At 32.7% G+C, this 12,410-nt stretch overlaps 1 protein-coding gene across 3 annotated transcripts in view; it reads left to right on the forward strand.

Annotated features, from left to right (window-relative positions):
• The window catches only part of Esf1 (ESF1 nucleolar pre-rRNA processing protein), a 72,353-nt gene that overhangs the window by 18,471 nt on the left and 41,472 nt on the right, over positions 1-12,410 (forward strand). For all 3 annotated transcript variants that reach the window (XM_076848948.1, XM_076848947.1, XM_076848946.1), the window contains exon 9: positions 2,960-3,118. In XM_076848948.1, coding sequence (XP_076705063.1) covers positions 2,960-3,118 — 159 coding nt within the window. The remainder of the gene's footprint in view (positions 1-2,959; positions 3,119-12,410) is intronic.

Here is a 12,410-nt window from a genome sequence, read left to right on the forward strand (position 1 = left end):
TGCTTGATAACATATGCCAGATCCCTTCACATATTTATTCTTTTTATCTAATAGAAGAATTCCCAACTATGAAAAATTATGAGTAAGAGGATTAGCGCTGATAGAAAGTGAAGAACTATAGATGTTAAACATGTAGATAAGTATTTTAAATTAGCAAAAATTAGTATCTTTTAACTTAATAATTTATAGTTTGCTTTTTGGTTTTCCTTTTGCATAATATTATTTTTATAGACTATTGATAAATAAATGCAAAAATGCTTCTTTAATTTTAACATGGGGCCATTAAGCCTTGACTTTCTTAGATCCTGTGATTGGTCTATTACTATTTCTTTTAGACTATTGAATATAATGCTTCATTTTTAAAAGTTTTTCATAAAATACTAGTCTTGAATAGTATTCCATACATGGAATGGAAAAATCATGTTTAATTATTCTAGTTTATTTGTTGGGACATCATGTAATAAAACCACATAATTGCTTAAGTATTTAATAGTATTTGAAAATATATAATTTGCAATGGTAGTTATGTTGGGCACAAAAGACTTCACATATTTTTAAGGCCTCAGTGGCTGTTGCTTATTTATTTTTTTGGCATTCTGAAGAACTAAGTGAACATTTTATTTCTTAGTGCTGTGCTTTTTACAAATAACCTTTATGTCCTTTTCCCTGATAAATGTGGAGAGACATATATTTATTTATATTTTCTTTTTATTTGTATGTCTGTTAGACATTTAGAACTTTTCTGAAAATTCTGGATAGTTTTTCTTAGCTCTAAAATACAGGGAAAAGATAATATTCCATGAATATTTGTGAAGTTTGGATCCAAGTTTTTCAAGTAGGTTTCTCTGGTATGGGAAAACTGAGTTAAATTTTTAAATGACATGATTGACATTAGGATACATAATATGAATAAATAAAGATTAATTTGTTAGTACATTCTCGTTAAGAACTTGGGTTTTATGGGTTTCAAATCCTGACTTCACCACATAGTGAAATAACATAGATTAAGTTTTCTGTCTTCCCTGTTACTTTCTTTCTGTATCTATTAAAGAAAGATCATAATAATACTCGGCTCATGGTTGGAAAGATTGAAATAATGTACATAAATTAATCAGTATACTACCTTGCCTTATATATTTTTATTTCTTAAAACTTTAAAGATTAATACCTGTTCATTTGAAATATACTACTTATTAAATTTTTTTAAGGGGTGCCTTTTTCGTCAGTATTTCAATTGAGAGTAAAATTACTTTTATCCTTAATTTATTTCCTCTGATAGCTATAATAGTATACTTGAATGCTTTGGAGTTACTAGATGCTCCTGATTATTGTTTATGAGAGTAGTTAAACTCTTAAATTTTTTTTAAAAAACTACTTATATAGTACTAAGACTCTCACAAAGTGTTGTCCTTGAATTGGGGTAGGGGGAGGGAACCAGACCTACATGAGTTATTCCACATTTTAGAGCTGGAAAAAATCAATTTAAAGTAAGCCATCAGAATCTTACCACTAAAATTTCAACCTGGAAGGAGGTTGCTTCTAATTATGTTTTCAGAAGTAAGCTTTTAATAGAAAGAAATACATTGCCATTTTGTTAATGTGTTCCTGATGTTTTATCCATTGAATTACAGGATTCATGACAGAATTCCATCCAACATTATTATTGTGGCACAAACAGGAAAAAAATGAACTTCAGCTGTTTGAGTGAAAATGTGATAGGATGGAAAGAATGTCCTCTGCCATTTTGCCATTTTTTTATTCTTTTAGAGGGGAGGGGAAAAAAAAAATATATATATATATACATACACACACATATAAAATTACTTAATTTTTCCTTATCACTTTTTTTTTTAATACATAAGGAGTATACTCACACTGATGTTTCACAGGTATCTACTTAGTAATGTCAAACATTTTTGGTGAACAGTAAGCCATAGGTTTTAAAAAGAAGGGATTTCATTATTCTGCTTCCAAATTTTCCTCTACTAGGAACATTTAGTCAATTCAGTATGTCTGTATGTTTTGCATTAAAACCCAAGTTCTTAATTTATGTTTTTGACTTGGAGAATTACAGTGGAAATGTAGAACAAACAAACTTCATGTATTAGTTTTCTTTGATATTTGTTGCCCATGAATTTTATACTGTTTCTTTGTATTCGAATTATTTTTATGAAAGTAGGAAATGGAATTGTGAATGTTTTTCCACACAGTGAAATTAATTGAATTAACTCCTAATTTATTTGTTTTTATCATTAGTAAATTAAATTAACAAGATCCTTAGAGTAAGTGTGATTGCTTACAGTCAAATGGAAAGAAATTAGGTTTGGATTTTATAACTTCTTTTATCTCTTTTCTTCAGCCTAAGAAGCTAAATCCATCTACCAAATTCACTCAAATATTCAGAATATTTGATTAGAATATTTTTTAAGGTACTGGATGGCAAGGGACAGAAAGTCCACTGTCTGCAGTTCTTATTAACTTGCAGCTTAAAAGAAAGAGAAGTCTAAGGATGTTGTATAATTAGAGAATTATTTTAAAATATGATTAAAAAAAAAGGCAGTTCCCATGTAAACTACTATAACACTGCTACCTTATATTGCAGCTGAGTTTTATTATACATAAGATCTAAGTCTTTCATTTAATTCATTTGCTTGTCAGAAGTTAAAGTCTGATTTGAATATTCTGTGCTTGCGGGGCTGGGATTGTAACTCAGTAGTAGAGCGCTTGCCTAGCATGTGTGAACACTGAGTTCAATCCTCAGCACCACATAAAAATAAATAAATAAAAATGAAGATATTGTGTCCATCTACAACTAAAAAGATAAAAAAAACTAAAAATATATTCTGTGTATGTCTGATAACATTGTTTTAGAAAATTGCTGGAGTAACTGTGAGATCTAAACACTGGAATTAGAAATGAATTGTTTCTGTGTATTAAATTATATTGATTTTTCTGTTAGGTGATGATGGAGTCAATGTGGAAGATGGAAAAACAAAGAAAACTCAGAAGGATGATGAAGAACAAATTGCTAAATATAGACAGCTCTTACAAGTTATTCAAGAAAAAGAAAAGAAAGGCAAAGAAAATGATATGGAAATGGAGATTAAGTGGGTTCCAGGTAAGAATTAGATACTAAATGTGTTCTGGTTTTTCTTTATTTAGGGTTTTGAGTGCATTTTAGATACAAAGGTAAAGAACCCAACTCTTCTTTGGAAATACAAGTTTAGAAATCTTATTTTTCAGAACTGTTTTGGTGAGGAAATTAATGTGGCATTTATTACTTCAGGACTAGCATTTTAGACTCTTACCAACATACTCTTAATTAGTTTCTTTGATCTATTAACTATAAGTTATTACTGCCCATTTATGAAAGTAGACTTTTCCTAGGCCTGACTCTTGTACTCTTAGAATATAGAAACTTGAATCTAGTTACAATGTGATCTGAAATTAATTCATATACTTCTTTTCAAAATATGTAATTCTCAAGTGGTCTTTTCTCCCATAATCCCTCCTATCCTATTCATGAGGTTTCATTAACATATAACATGTATTATATATATAGTCTTTTATCACAATTTTTTATGTAAATAAAGAAATATGGTGTAGTAGAGTAGTACAACACTAGAATAATGCTAATTAAAATAATGTCAAAGCTAGGATAAACTGGAATTGTTCTATAGCACTCACATTATATTTTTTTCCAATAGTCTTGGGGCAAATCATCATGTGCTTTTGCAACTGATACCATTTTTGCAGATTTCTGCTGTTTACATTCAGTTGTTCCCTCAGTATCCTTGGGGAATTGGTTCCAGGATTCCCCATTAATACCCATATCTACAGATGCTCAAGTCTCTTATAGAATAAAATGGTCTGTTATTTGCAAGTAACCTACGCAAATCCTCGTGCACACTTTAACCTTCAGATTACTTATAATACCTAATACAATGTAAATGCTCTGTAATAATTGTCTTACTGTATTGTTTAAGGAATAATGACAAGAAACAAAGTCTGTTCATGTTTAATACAGACACAGTTTTTTAAAGAAAATATTTTTGATCCAGAGTTTGTTGAATCCATGCATGCAGAATTCATGAATACAAATTTTTGCCCATGTTAATGAGAACTTTTGGTCTGTAGTTGTCTTGAAAAGTCCTTGCTATCAGGATAATGCTGACCTCATGAAGTAAAATGGGAACTGCTCCCTCTTCTATTTAGTAGTACCTTTTTATCTGAACTTTTTCATTTGTGGATGTAATATTAATAAAATGAAAATGTAAAATGAATTATCATCTATAATTTCACTACTGGCAGCATTCAACCACTGCTTAGACAGATTGCTGTTGAATTTACTATTTCTGTTTAGCCATATTTGTAATCTTTCACTACAGTAGATCTGTGGAATTGAAAAGAAAAATGACAGGTTGATTCTAAACTCACAAATATCAGTCTTTTCTTAAATCTCTTCACTTTCATCCCTAGCCAAGTAATTGGCTTGCTGCTTTTTTTTTTTTTTTTGGCCTTTTAATTTGAAAGACTGATTTTTTTGCACAGATGTTTTTTCTTTTTTCCCTTGCAGTAGAACTACTTTTATGTATGTGAAGACTAGTAGAGAGCAACCAGGCCACAGTGAGAAGCAGATGCTGGCAGTCAAGCTAACTAACTATGTTATGTGACTTCCTCCCTCACATAGTAACTGCACATATGCTGTGGATCAACCTGTGGTTCTCTCACAAGCTGTTAAAACTACCAGTGTCAAAACCTCAAATGTTAAGTCTCACATGCCAAGTGTCTAGGATGTTATAAATAATCTATAGCTTTTCCATATCCTGAATTATTTTCTTAGGATAGCTTCCCAGAAATAGAAATAAAGGGCATGAATATTTTTTGTATCTTGAGGTTATTGCCAAATTTCTTTCCAAAAGTGTTATACCAGCTTACAATGCCTTTAGCAATCAGCACGAGTGCCATTTTCATGGAATTATCATCACTCTTGGGTGTATATGTATTCTTTTTTCTTTTAATTGAGTGGAGAAAAATTAACTTTCTCAAATAGACAACTGAACACCTCAAGTTACACTAATGTTTTAAACATTCTACACTGTAATATTTCTGAAAGCCCCTAATGGATTACCTGAACCCTTATTATTTATATACATGCATATGTGTACATGTGAGTATAAAAATATAAAGGGTCTTTTACATACTCTACATCATATGAGATCATTGAGCTAATCTTTCTGAACATTAGTTTACTCATTTGGAAAGTGGGACTAATAATTCCTTTCTTGTTCAATTTAAGATATTTATAAGGCACCTTATAAACCTCAAAGTATGGTTTATGGCATTTGTGTGTTTTGGTGGATTTGTGTGTTTGATTTTCTGCTGTTATACTTTAGTAAACCACAGAGAGTCAGTATGAGATTATGTCATTCCTTGGTCCTTCTGTTGCTTGAGTCTCCAATATACTTAATTCTTCAGAAAAATAAGTACCTTTAATCATTGTTTGGTTTGACTTTTTAAAAGAAATTTTAGTTTAAACTATTTAAACTTTCTCTTTTTATATTGGGTTATACAAACTTGTAACAAGAGTTTAATTCCTGAAGTATAACTTATTAGGAGAGATAACAGGTTCATGGGTATAACAACTGAAATGAACTACTCTTTCTATTGATATATTTTTCTATGGAATTGTAATAATATCTTATTAATTAGAATTATAAATTATAAAAATGTTAATTATAAGTTAATTTGATGTATGCAAAGTAATATCTCCTATCTCCATGTGCTGCTAAATTTATCCTTCTTGACTCACTTTAATTAGTGAATAAGGTTATGCATGTAATTAACATATTAGGTTTTCACCGATGCATTTGTCTCAGTGAGTTTGTGATATACCTATAAATGAAGTTTGTACGTTTTATTTCTTACATAACCTTATCTGAATTAATAGTTCAATTAATATGCATGGCAATACTTTTTTGTAGATAATGCAAGCTGAATAATAATAATACCACCTATGGAATTTTATTTAGAACATGAACAAACAATGTGTTCCTAAAAAGTGCTTGCCTCACATGCACAAGGCCCTGGGTTCAATCCCTAGCATCACAAAAAAAGGCCCCCTTTTTTTTTAAGCTGAGTCTAATTTCATAGACACTAATGAGAAAAGGATATCTGGTCTTTTATTCTTCTCAACATTCTTCAGTGCCCCAGCTTTCATAGTTTAACCCATAAAATACTTACTGAGCACCAGTTATATACAAGAAATTATTCTAGATATCTGTGTGAAAGACATACACAAACACCTGATCTCGTGGATCTTATATTCTGGTGAGGGGAGACAGATGATAAACAAGAAAAACATTTGAGCAGAGACTTAAGAAAGTAGAGATGAGCCATGCATAGGAAGAGTGAAAGCAGAGAAAAGAACATGAGTTGCTTTGAAACTATAGTTTATCTGTTGTTTGAGGATTAGTAGAAATAACGTTGTAACTGGAGTGGAGAGAGTGGAGAAGCAAAAAATAGAGGCCAAAAGGGTAACTTGAAATCAGATTTGAAGGTCTTGTAGGCCATTAAAAGAGTATGAACCCCTCCTGTGAGATGAAGAACATTGTAGGTTTTGAGCTGAGGAGGAGGATATGACTTTTATTTTTAATGGGATCACTTTTGGCTGCTCTGGCTAGTAGATTAAAGCCAGAAAACAAGAAAAAAAAAATGGGGAGTAGTTGCATTAATGGTGAAATAATGAAGATTATGATTAGAACAGGTTTGCAAGAGAACATCAAAATTCTTTTTTTTTCCCAAATGTTAATTTGATGATTCCTGTCAGATAACAACTAGACATTGTAAGGAAGCAAATAAAAGTTCCAGGAAGAAGTCAGGGATAGAGACATAAATTTGGGAATCTTCATTGTATAAACCTCTGAAAGTGAAAGAACAGGGTAGTGAATACAGGTAGAAAAGAAAAGAGGCTCAAAAACAGATATTCATGCCCTCCAGCATTTAGAGGAGAGGAAATGAGGAGGGACCATCCAAAGCATCTGAGAAGAAACTGGCAGAGCTATGCAGAAGGAAATTCAGGGTTGTGGGACATACAGTAAAAAGAATTTTAATGAGAATAGAGCTCAATAAAATAAAGATTAAGGATGACCATTGGATTTGGCAAAGTAATGCTCATTGGTGATATCAACGGTGAGGGATGAAAGTGACTAAATCAAGACTAGGAATAGAAGAATTGGAGACAGAAAGTATAGGCAAGTCCTTATTCTAAAATATTTGATAGAAAGTTGCAAGCACCATGACACTTCATCTCAAAAAACACTTCACTGTATAACTTGTTAATACAAAGACATTCTTCTACAGCAAGTATAATGCCATTGTCATACCAGGGGAATTTAATATCAATATAATAGTAAAGTTTTTTATTTCAATAATCTATAGTTCTTCCCTGATCCAATATCCAGTTGACTAATAGAATCCCACTATCTGGTTTTGTCTGTTTGCTTACAATTCATTTAATAATTTTTGAAAGAGTCCTCTATAAATGAGATTATATACATCCCATTGCTCCACATAAAGATATATAATGTTAGTTTGTCTTGTTATTTGTGCTACTAACTTTACTCACGGCAAGTGGCATCTGGCTGATTTCTCCATTGTAAGGGCACATTTTTTCCTTTGTAATTAGTAAGTAGTTTGGGGGAAATACTGTGTGAATATCTTGTCTTCCAGCATTTTACCTGGTGGTTTTAGTATTTATTGATAATCTATACTTGAGTATATTGTTGGTTGCAAAATACTAATTTTCTGTTTCTTTCATTCCTTCTATATTTGTTAATTAGCGCTCTAAGTAGTAGAGATCCTTCTCCAACCATTTTCTAAGTTATTATGTACTCATGGTTTGATAATTCTTGAATAGGCTCCTATAATGGATCACAGAAAAATGGATAAGAAACCAGAAAGGAAAGTGAAAACAAGAAATAATTGTCTTTAAAATGGGAAAAGTAACTGCATGCTTTATGCCTCTGGGAATGAGTTAGAGATAGGAAAAAAAAAAAAAGATAATTCAGAGAACTGTGTTCTAAAGTCGGTAACAAGAGTTGGGATATTTTTGTACAAGTAGAGAAAATGGCTTCTGGTAGATGTGCATACAGTTAGTTCATCCATTTTAACAAGAGAAAAAAGTTGTTAAAGAGAGTGCAGGAAGTCAGACATGGTGGCACATCCCAATAATCCCAGATGTTGTGGAGGCTGAGGCAGGAGGATCATAAGTATAGGGCCAGCCATGGAAATTTAGATCGTGTCTTAAATCAAAAAAATAAAAAGAGCTAGGAATGTAGCTCAATGTAGAGTGCCCTAGGTTGGATTCCTGGTACTGCAAAAAAAAAAAAAAAAAAAAAAGAAAGAAAGAAAAAAAAGATTGCAGAAGGAAATGTATGTAAATAAGATTGCTAAGCAGTAATAAGGATGCCCTTGTCATTTAAAGAAGATGAGTTGTCATGATTGCATGTTTTTCTTTAGCTACATTTTTTTCTTTTTAGTTACATATAATATTAGAATTCATTTTGACATAATTATAAAAGCATGGAATATAATTTGCTCTAATTCAGTCCCCAGTACATCCCCTTTCTGTCCCCTCCTCCCTCTGCCATTCTCTTCCCTCTACTCTACTGATCTTTCTGCTATTTACAGTTTTTTTTTTTTTTTCCAGTTAATGTCTTATATTCGTGAGGGTGAGATTCACGATTCATATATATACAAAGGAAAAGTTGGGTCAGATTCATTCCACTGTTTATCCCGTCCCTCCGCCCTGCCCCTCAGTCTCCTTCACCTAGTCCACCAATCTTCTGTTTTTAATGGACACCCTCCCCTCCCTTTCCCCCCCCCCTCCCTCTCTGTCTCTCTTTTTACCCCTCTTAGTTTGGACTAGCTTCCACATTCAACTTTTGACTTTTGAGGTCTGGTCTTTAGCCATATTTAATAGTGTAGTACAGACATGGAGTAAGGAAAGTGTTAGATTAAACCAGACTAGTTTTGTCAACCAAGTATTACAAAGCTAGAGAGGGGCAAGGGGATTTAGAGTTACACACAAAGGACAACTCTAATGATGATCATGGTATATTTTGGGTCATAAATGAAATGAAGTTATGTAGAGAGTGAAGGATAGTAAAAAAGTGAGAGAATTAATGGATTGAATTCCTGTATAAGACAGAAAAATTATTCGTCTTCAGGTACTAGAGAGAGTAAAATGGAAAAATTGGAACTGACTCTTGAAGAGTAGGGTGATTGGGATAGGATTATGGTGAGTTTGTAATCTGTGGTAATGACATGATCTAGTTACAATCCTTCAAGTGGGTTTCTGAGATAGGTTGGTGTATAGAACCAAATAAGAGAGGGGATCAGTGAATTGTGAGGTCCAGGGTATTGGAAAGATCATCTGTGTTGATATTGAAATCATCAAGGATAGTGACAGAAGTATTAGAGAAAGTGGTAGTGAGCCAGCAACTAAAAGCTTCAAGAAATGAGGAGGGGTAGTAACTATAGTACTTAGATACCTACAATAAAAACGTATAGTAGCTGGTATGCTCTGATAACATAATATTCAAAGTGTGGGCTTAAGGATTGGATCAGCTAGTAGACTAGAATTGGCATTGAGTAGCATGGAGGCTACACTTTGTCGCAGGAGAGTTTGTCTCCTTAAAGGGACACAGCAGAGGTTGTGTCTTAAAAGGAGAACAAGTTTTTGGTTAGACCTAAATTAATAGGCAAATGGATATAAGGGGTTTTGTTAATGACTATTCATGGCTGACTATGACTGCTAATGAGGAGGGGGATTCAGTCATATAGAAAGAATGGGAACTGGGAATGTTTACTACTGTTTTTTAGAAGAGATAATTTGAAAGTTGGAGACTTCTTATGGGACGGGCTTAAGTATGAAAAAAGGGCATATAAAGTTAGTTCTAATGGTCTTAAAGCTTTAATAATGGTGAGACTGTGAACATCATGAAGGGTATCTTGTCAAGAACTCCCAGAGTATTCTTGGGAAGGAGGTGGCTAATCCAGAGGGAAGGAAAGAAGGCCTTCTCTATCCTACCTACCAAAAGGAGTGAAAGAAGTGTTTCTTTCTTGATTCCCACTCCTTGTGGCACAGAGCAGGGGTGCAGCTCTTTTTTTATTCTACTTATTCTTTCTTCCACTTCACATTGTAATTGCATTTTCTGGTATGTGCTCCCTATCCTTTGTCTCTCCCTACCTCAAATATATATATTTTTTCTTCCGTTGGGAAGTTTAAATACCCAAGCATTAAGGACATGAATATATGGCTATTGTGTTATTCATTCTTTATTCAGAAATAAAATGTTTTGAATCAGTTGCACATTCCTTTTGTTAGGCAGCTCTGTTCCAAACATTTTCAGACATCTCAAAACCTGTTCACTATTTACTTTTGGCTATCTCTATTTCCATTTATTGCCAATGTATTCATTCTTTGAAATATATTTATTTACAAAAAAAAAAAAAATTTTGTTTTTAGTTAGAAGTTTAAAATAACCAGATGTTTAAATTTTTGAGTTGAGTTTAGAGGAGGACATTAAATGGAAAACCGTAACTTAAAAATAAGCTGTAAGAATTTGCAGTTTAAGCTGGGCACAGTGGCGCACGTCTGTAATCCCATTGGCTTGGGAGGCTGAGACAGGAGGATTGTAAATTCACAGCCTCCAGCAACTTAGCAAGACTCTAAGCAATGCAGCAAGACCCTGTCTCTAAATAAAATACAGAATAGGGTTGGGGATGTGGCTCATTGGTTGAGTGCCCCTGAATATAATCCCTGGTACCTCCCTGCCCCAAAAAAAAAAAAAAGAATTTGCAGTTTGCCTCCTATTTTTGTGATGGAGAGGGTACCAAGTCACAATGCACTGTTGTAACTTGCACAGAGTCTTACAGCTGGTAAGTGGCTAGAATTTTAAAATTTAAATGTGTGCTCCTTCCTTGAATCATCCAGTTAACAGGTTACCTATAAAGGCTTTGTAAGGTATAAGCAGAAACTTCATACTGTGCAAAAACATTTGAATCATGTGTGGAATGTGTAATAAAAATGAGAAGCAGCTAAAGTTATGTAAAAATGTTGCTAGCACATTTTCTCCATAGAGTTGCTGGGAAATTTCTCAGTGTTTCCTGAATTATTGAAAGATCTTTTTTTTTTTCCCTCAGTAACATTAAGATTTAGGGTTTTTTTGTTTGTTTGTTTTAAGTCTTCCAAGACTATTTAAAAACTAAGGGCATTTTTACATTAGTAGTTTCTCAAGATGCTAAAATTCTCATACCTTAAAAAAGTTTCAGGTTAATTGGTCTCTCTATTCTTTTTGCCTCCATAGAATCCCAGTTAAATGTATCCATCAATAAGGGACTCTACTTGCAAGTGTCTAGAATGAGTCTTTTAATGAAGTCCATTCTTCTTTACACATGTATCACACCAATTGTACTGTTTGCCTTGTGCCACTATTTCCAGACCATAGTACTTTTTAGAAAAATAAGTTGTGATCTTTTGGAAGTCTGCTCAAAAAGAGAGAACTTATAACTTGCTGCATATATTATTTTCCCAGAGCCCACAGCTATGCTTTTTGAAGTTTTAAGTTCTTTAGTCTTGAAAGCAGGACTTTTGCCTATTTTATTTCTGGTTTTCCCACATCATCATCCTATCTATTTACCAACTGTCTGGCTAACAAATTGTCATTTTTCTTTGCACATGTTCCATATGTTATTTTGAGAGAATTCATTCAAACTACTTGCTTTCAACAGTTCCATTATTGCTGTCCTCTTTTTCCTAAAATAGAAGATTCATATAACCCATAAATTTACTACCTTAACACATTCAGTTTTATATATTTTCTACAACTACTTGATTATATAAGGCTCCAGTTTTATATTTCACTTTTTTGTTCATTTATCATATTTATTTTTATGTATTTTAAAATAATTTTATGTTTGTCTCACATTCCATTGCATTTCTGGTTGTTAAACTATAAGTCACCCTCCTGGTGGTAAGGTTTTAGGCTCTTTATAATATCTTGCTATTTTGGATAACATAATAACCTTTTACTGAATTTGCTTGAGAAAGAAATTCCTCAGAGTAGAACATCTTGTGTCTCTTATCATGTATTGCTTTTTGAAAGAGTTCTGTTAATTTGGGTGCTGGCTGAGGAACAAATTATTTTTTAGTTTTTGAAGACTCAGAAATGCTGATAAAATTATACATAAAGCTAAATCAAAGCTAAATCTAGTTTCTATAGTATGTTCAGATTTTGAAGCCATGTAAAGGATTAGGCATAAGTATTTTTTTATAGATGTTTGGTTTGATACAAAACTTAACCCTACTCTGGGAGCATATGCTGCATTCCTGTGCTCTCAAAGAT

This window comes from Callospermophilus lateralis, chromosome 3, assembly GCF_048772815.1.
Source record: "Callospermophilus lateralis isolate mCalLat2 chromosome 3, mCalLat2.hap1, whole genome shotgun sequence".
NCBI classification, from domain to species: domain Eukaryota; kingdom Metazoa; phylum Chordata; class Mammalia; order Rodentia; family Sciuridae; genus Callospermophilus; species Callospermophilus lateralis.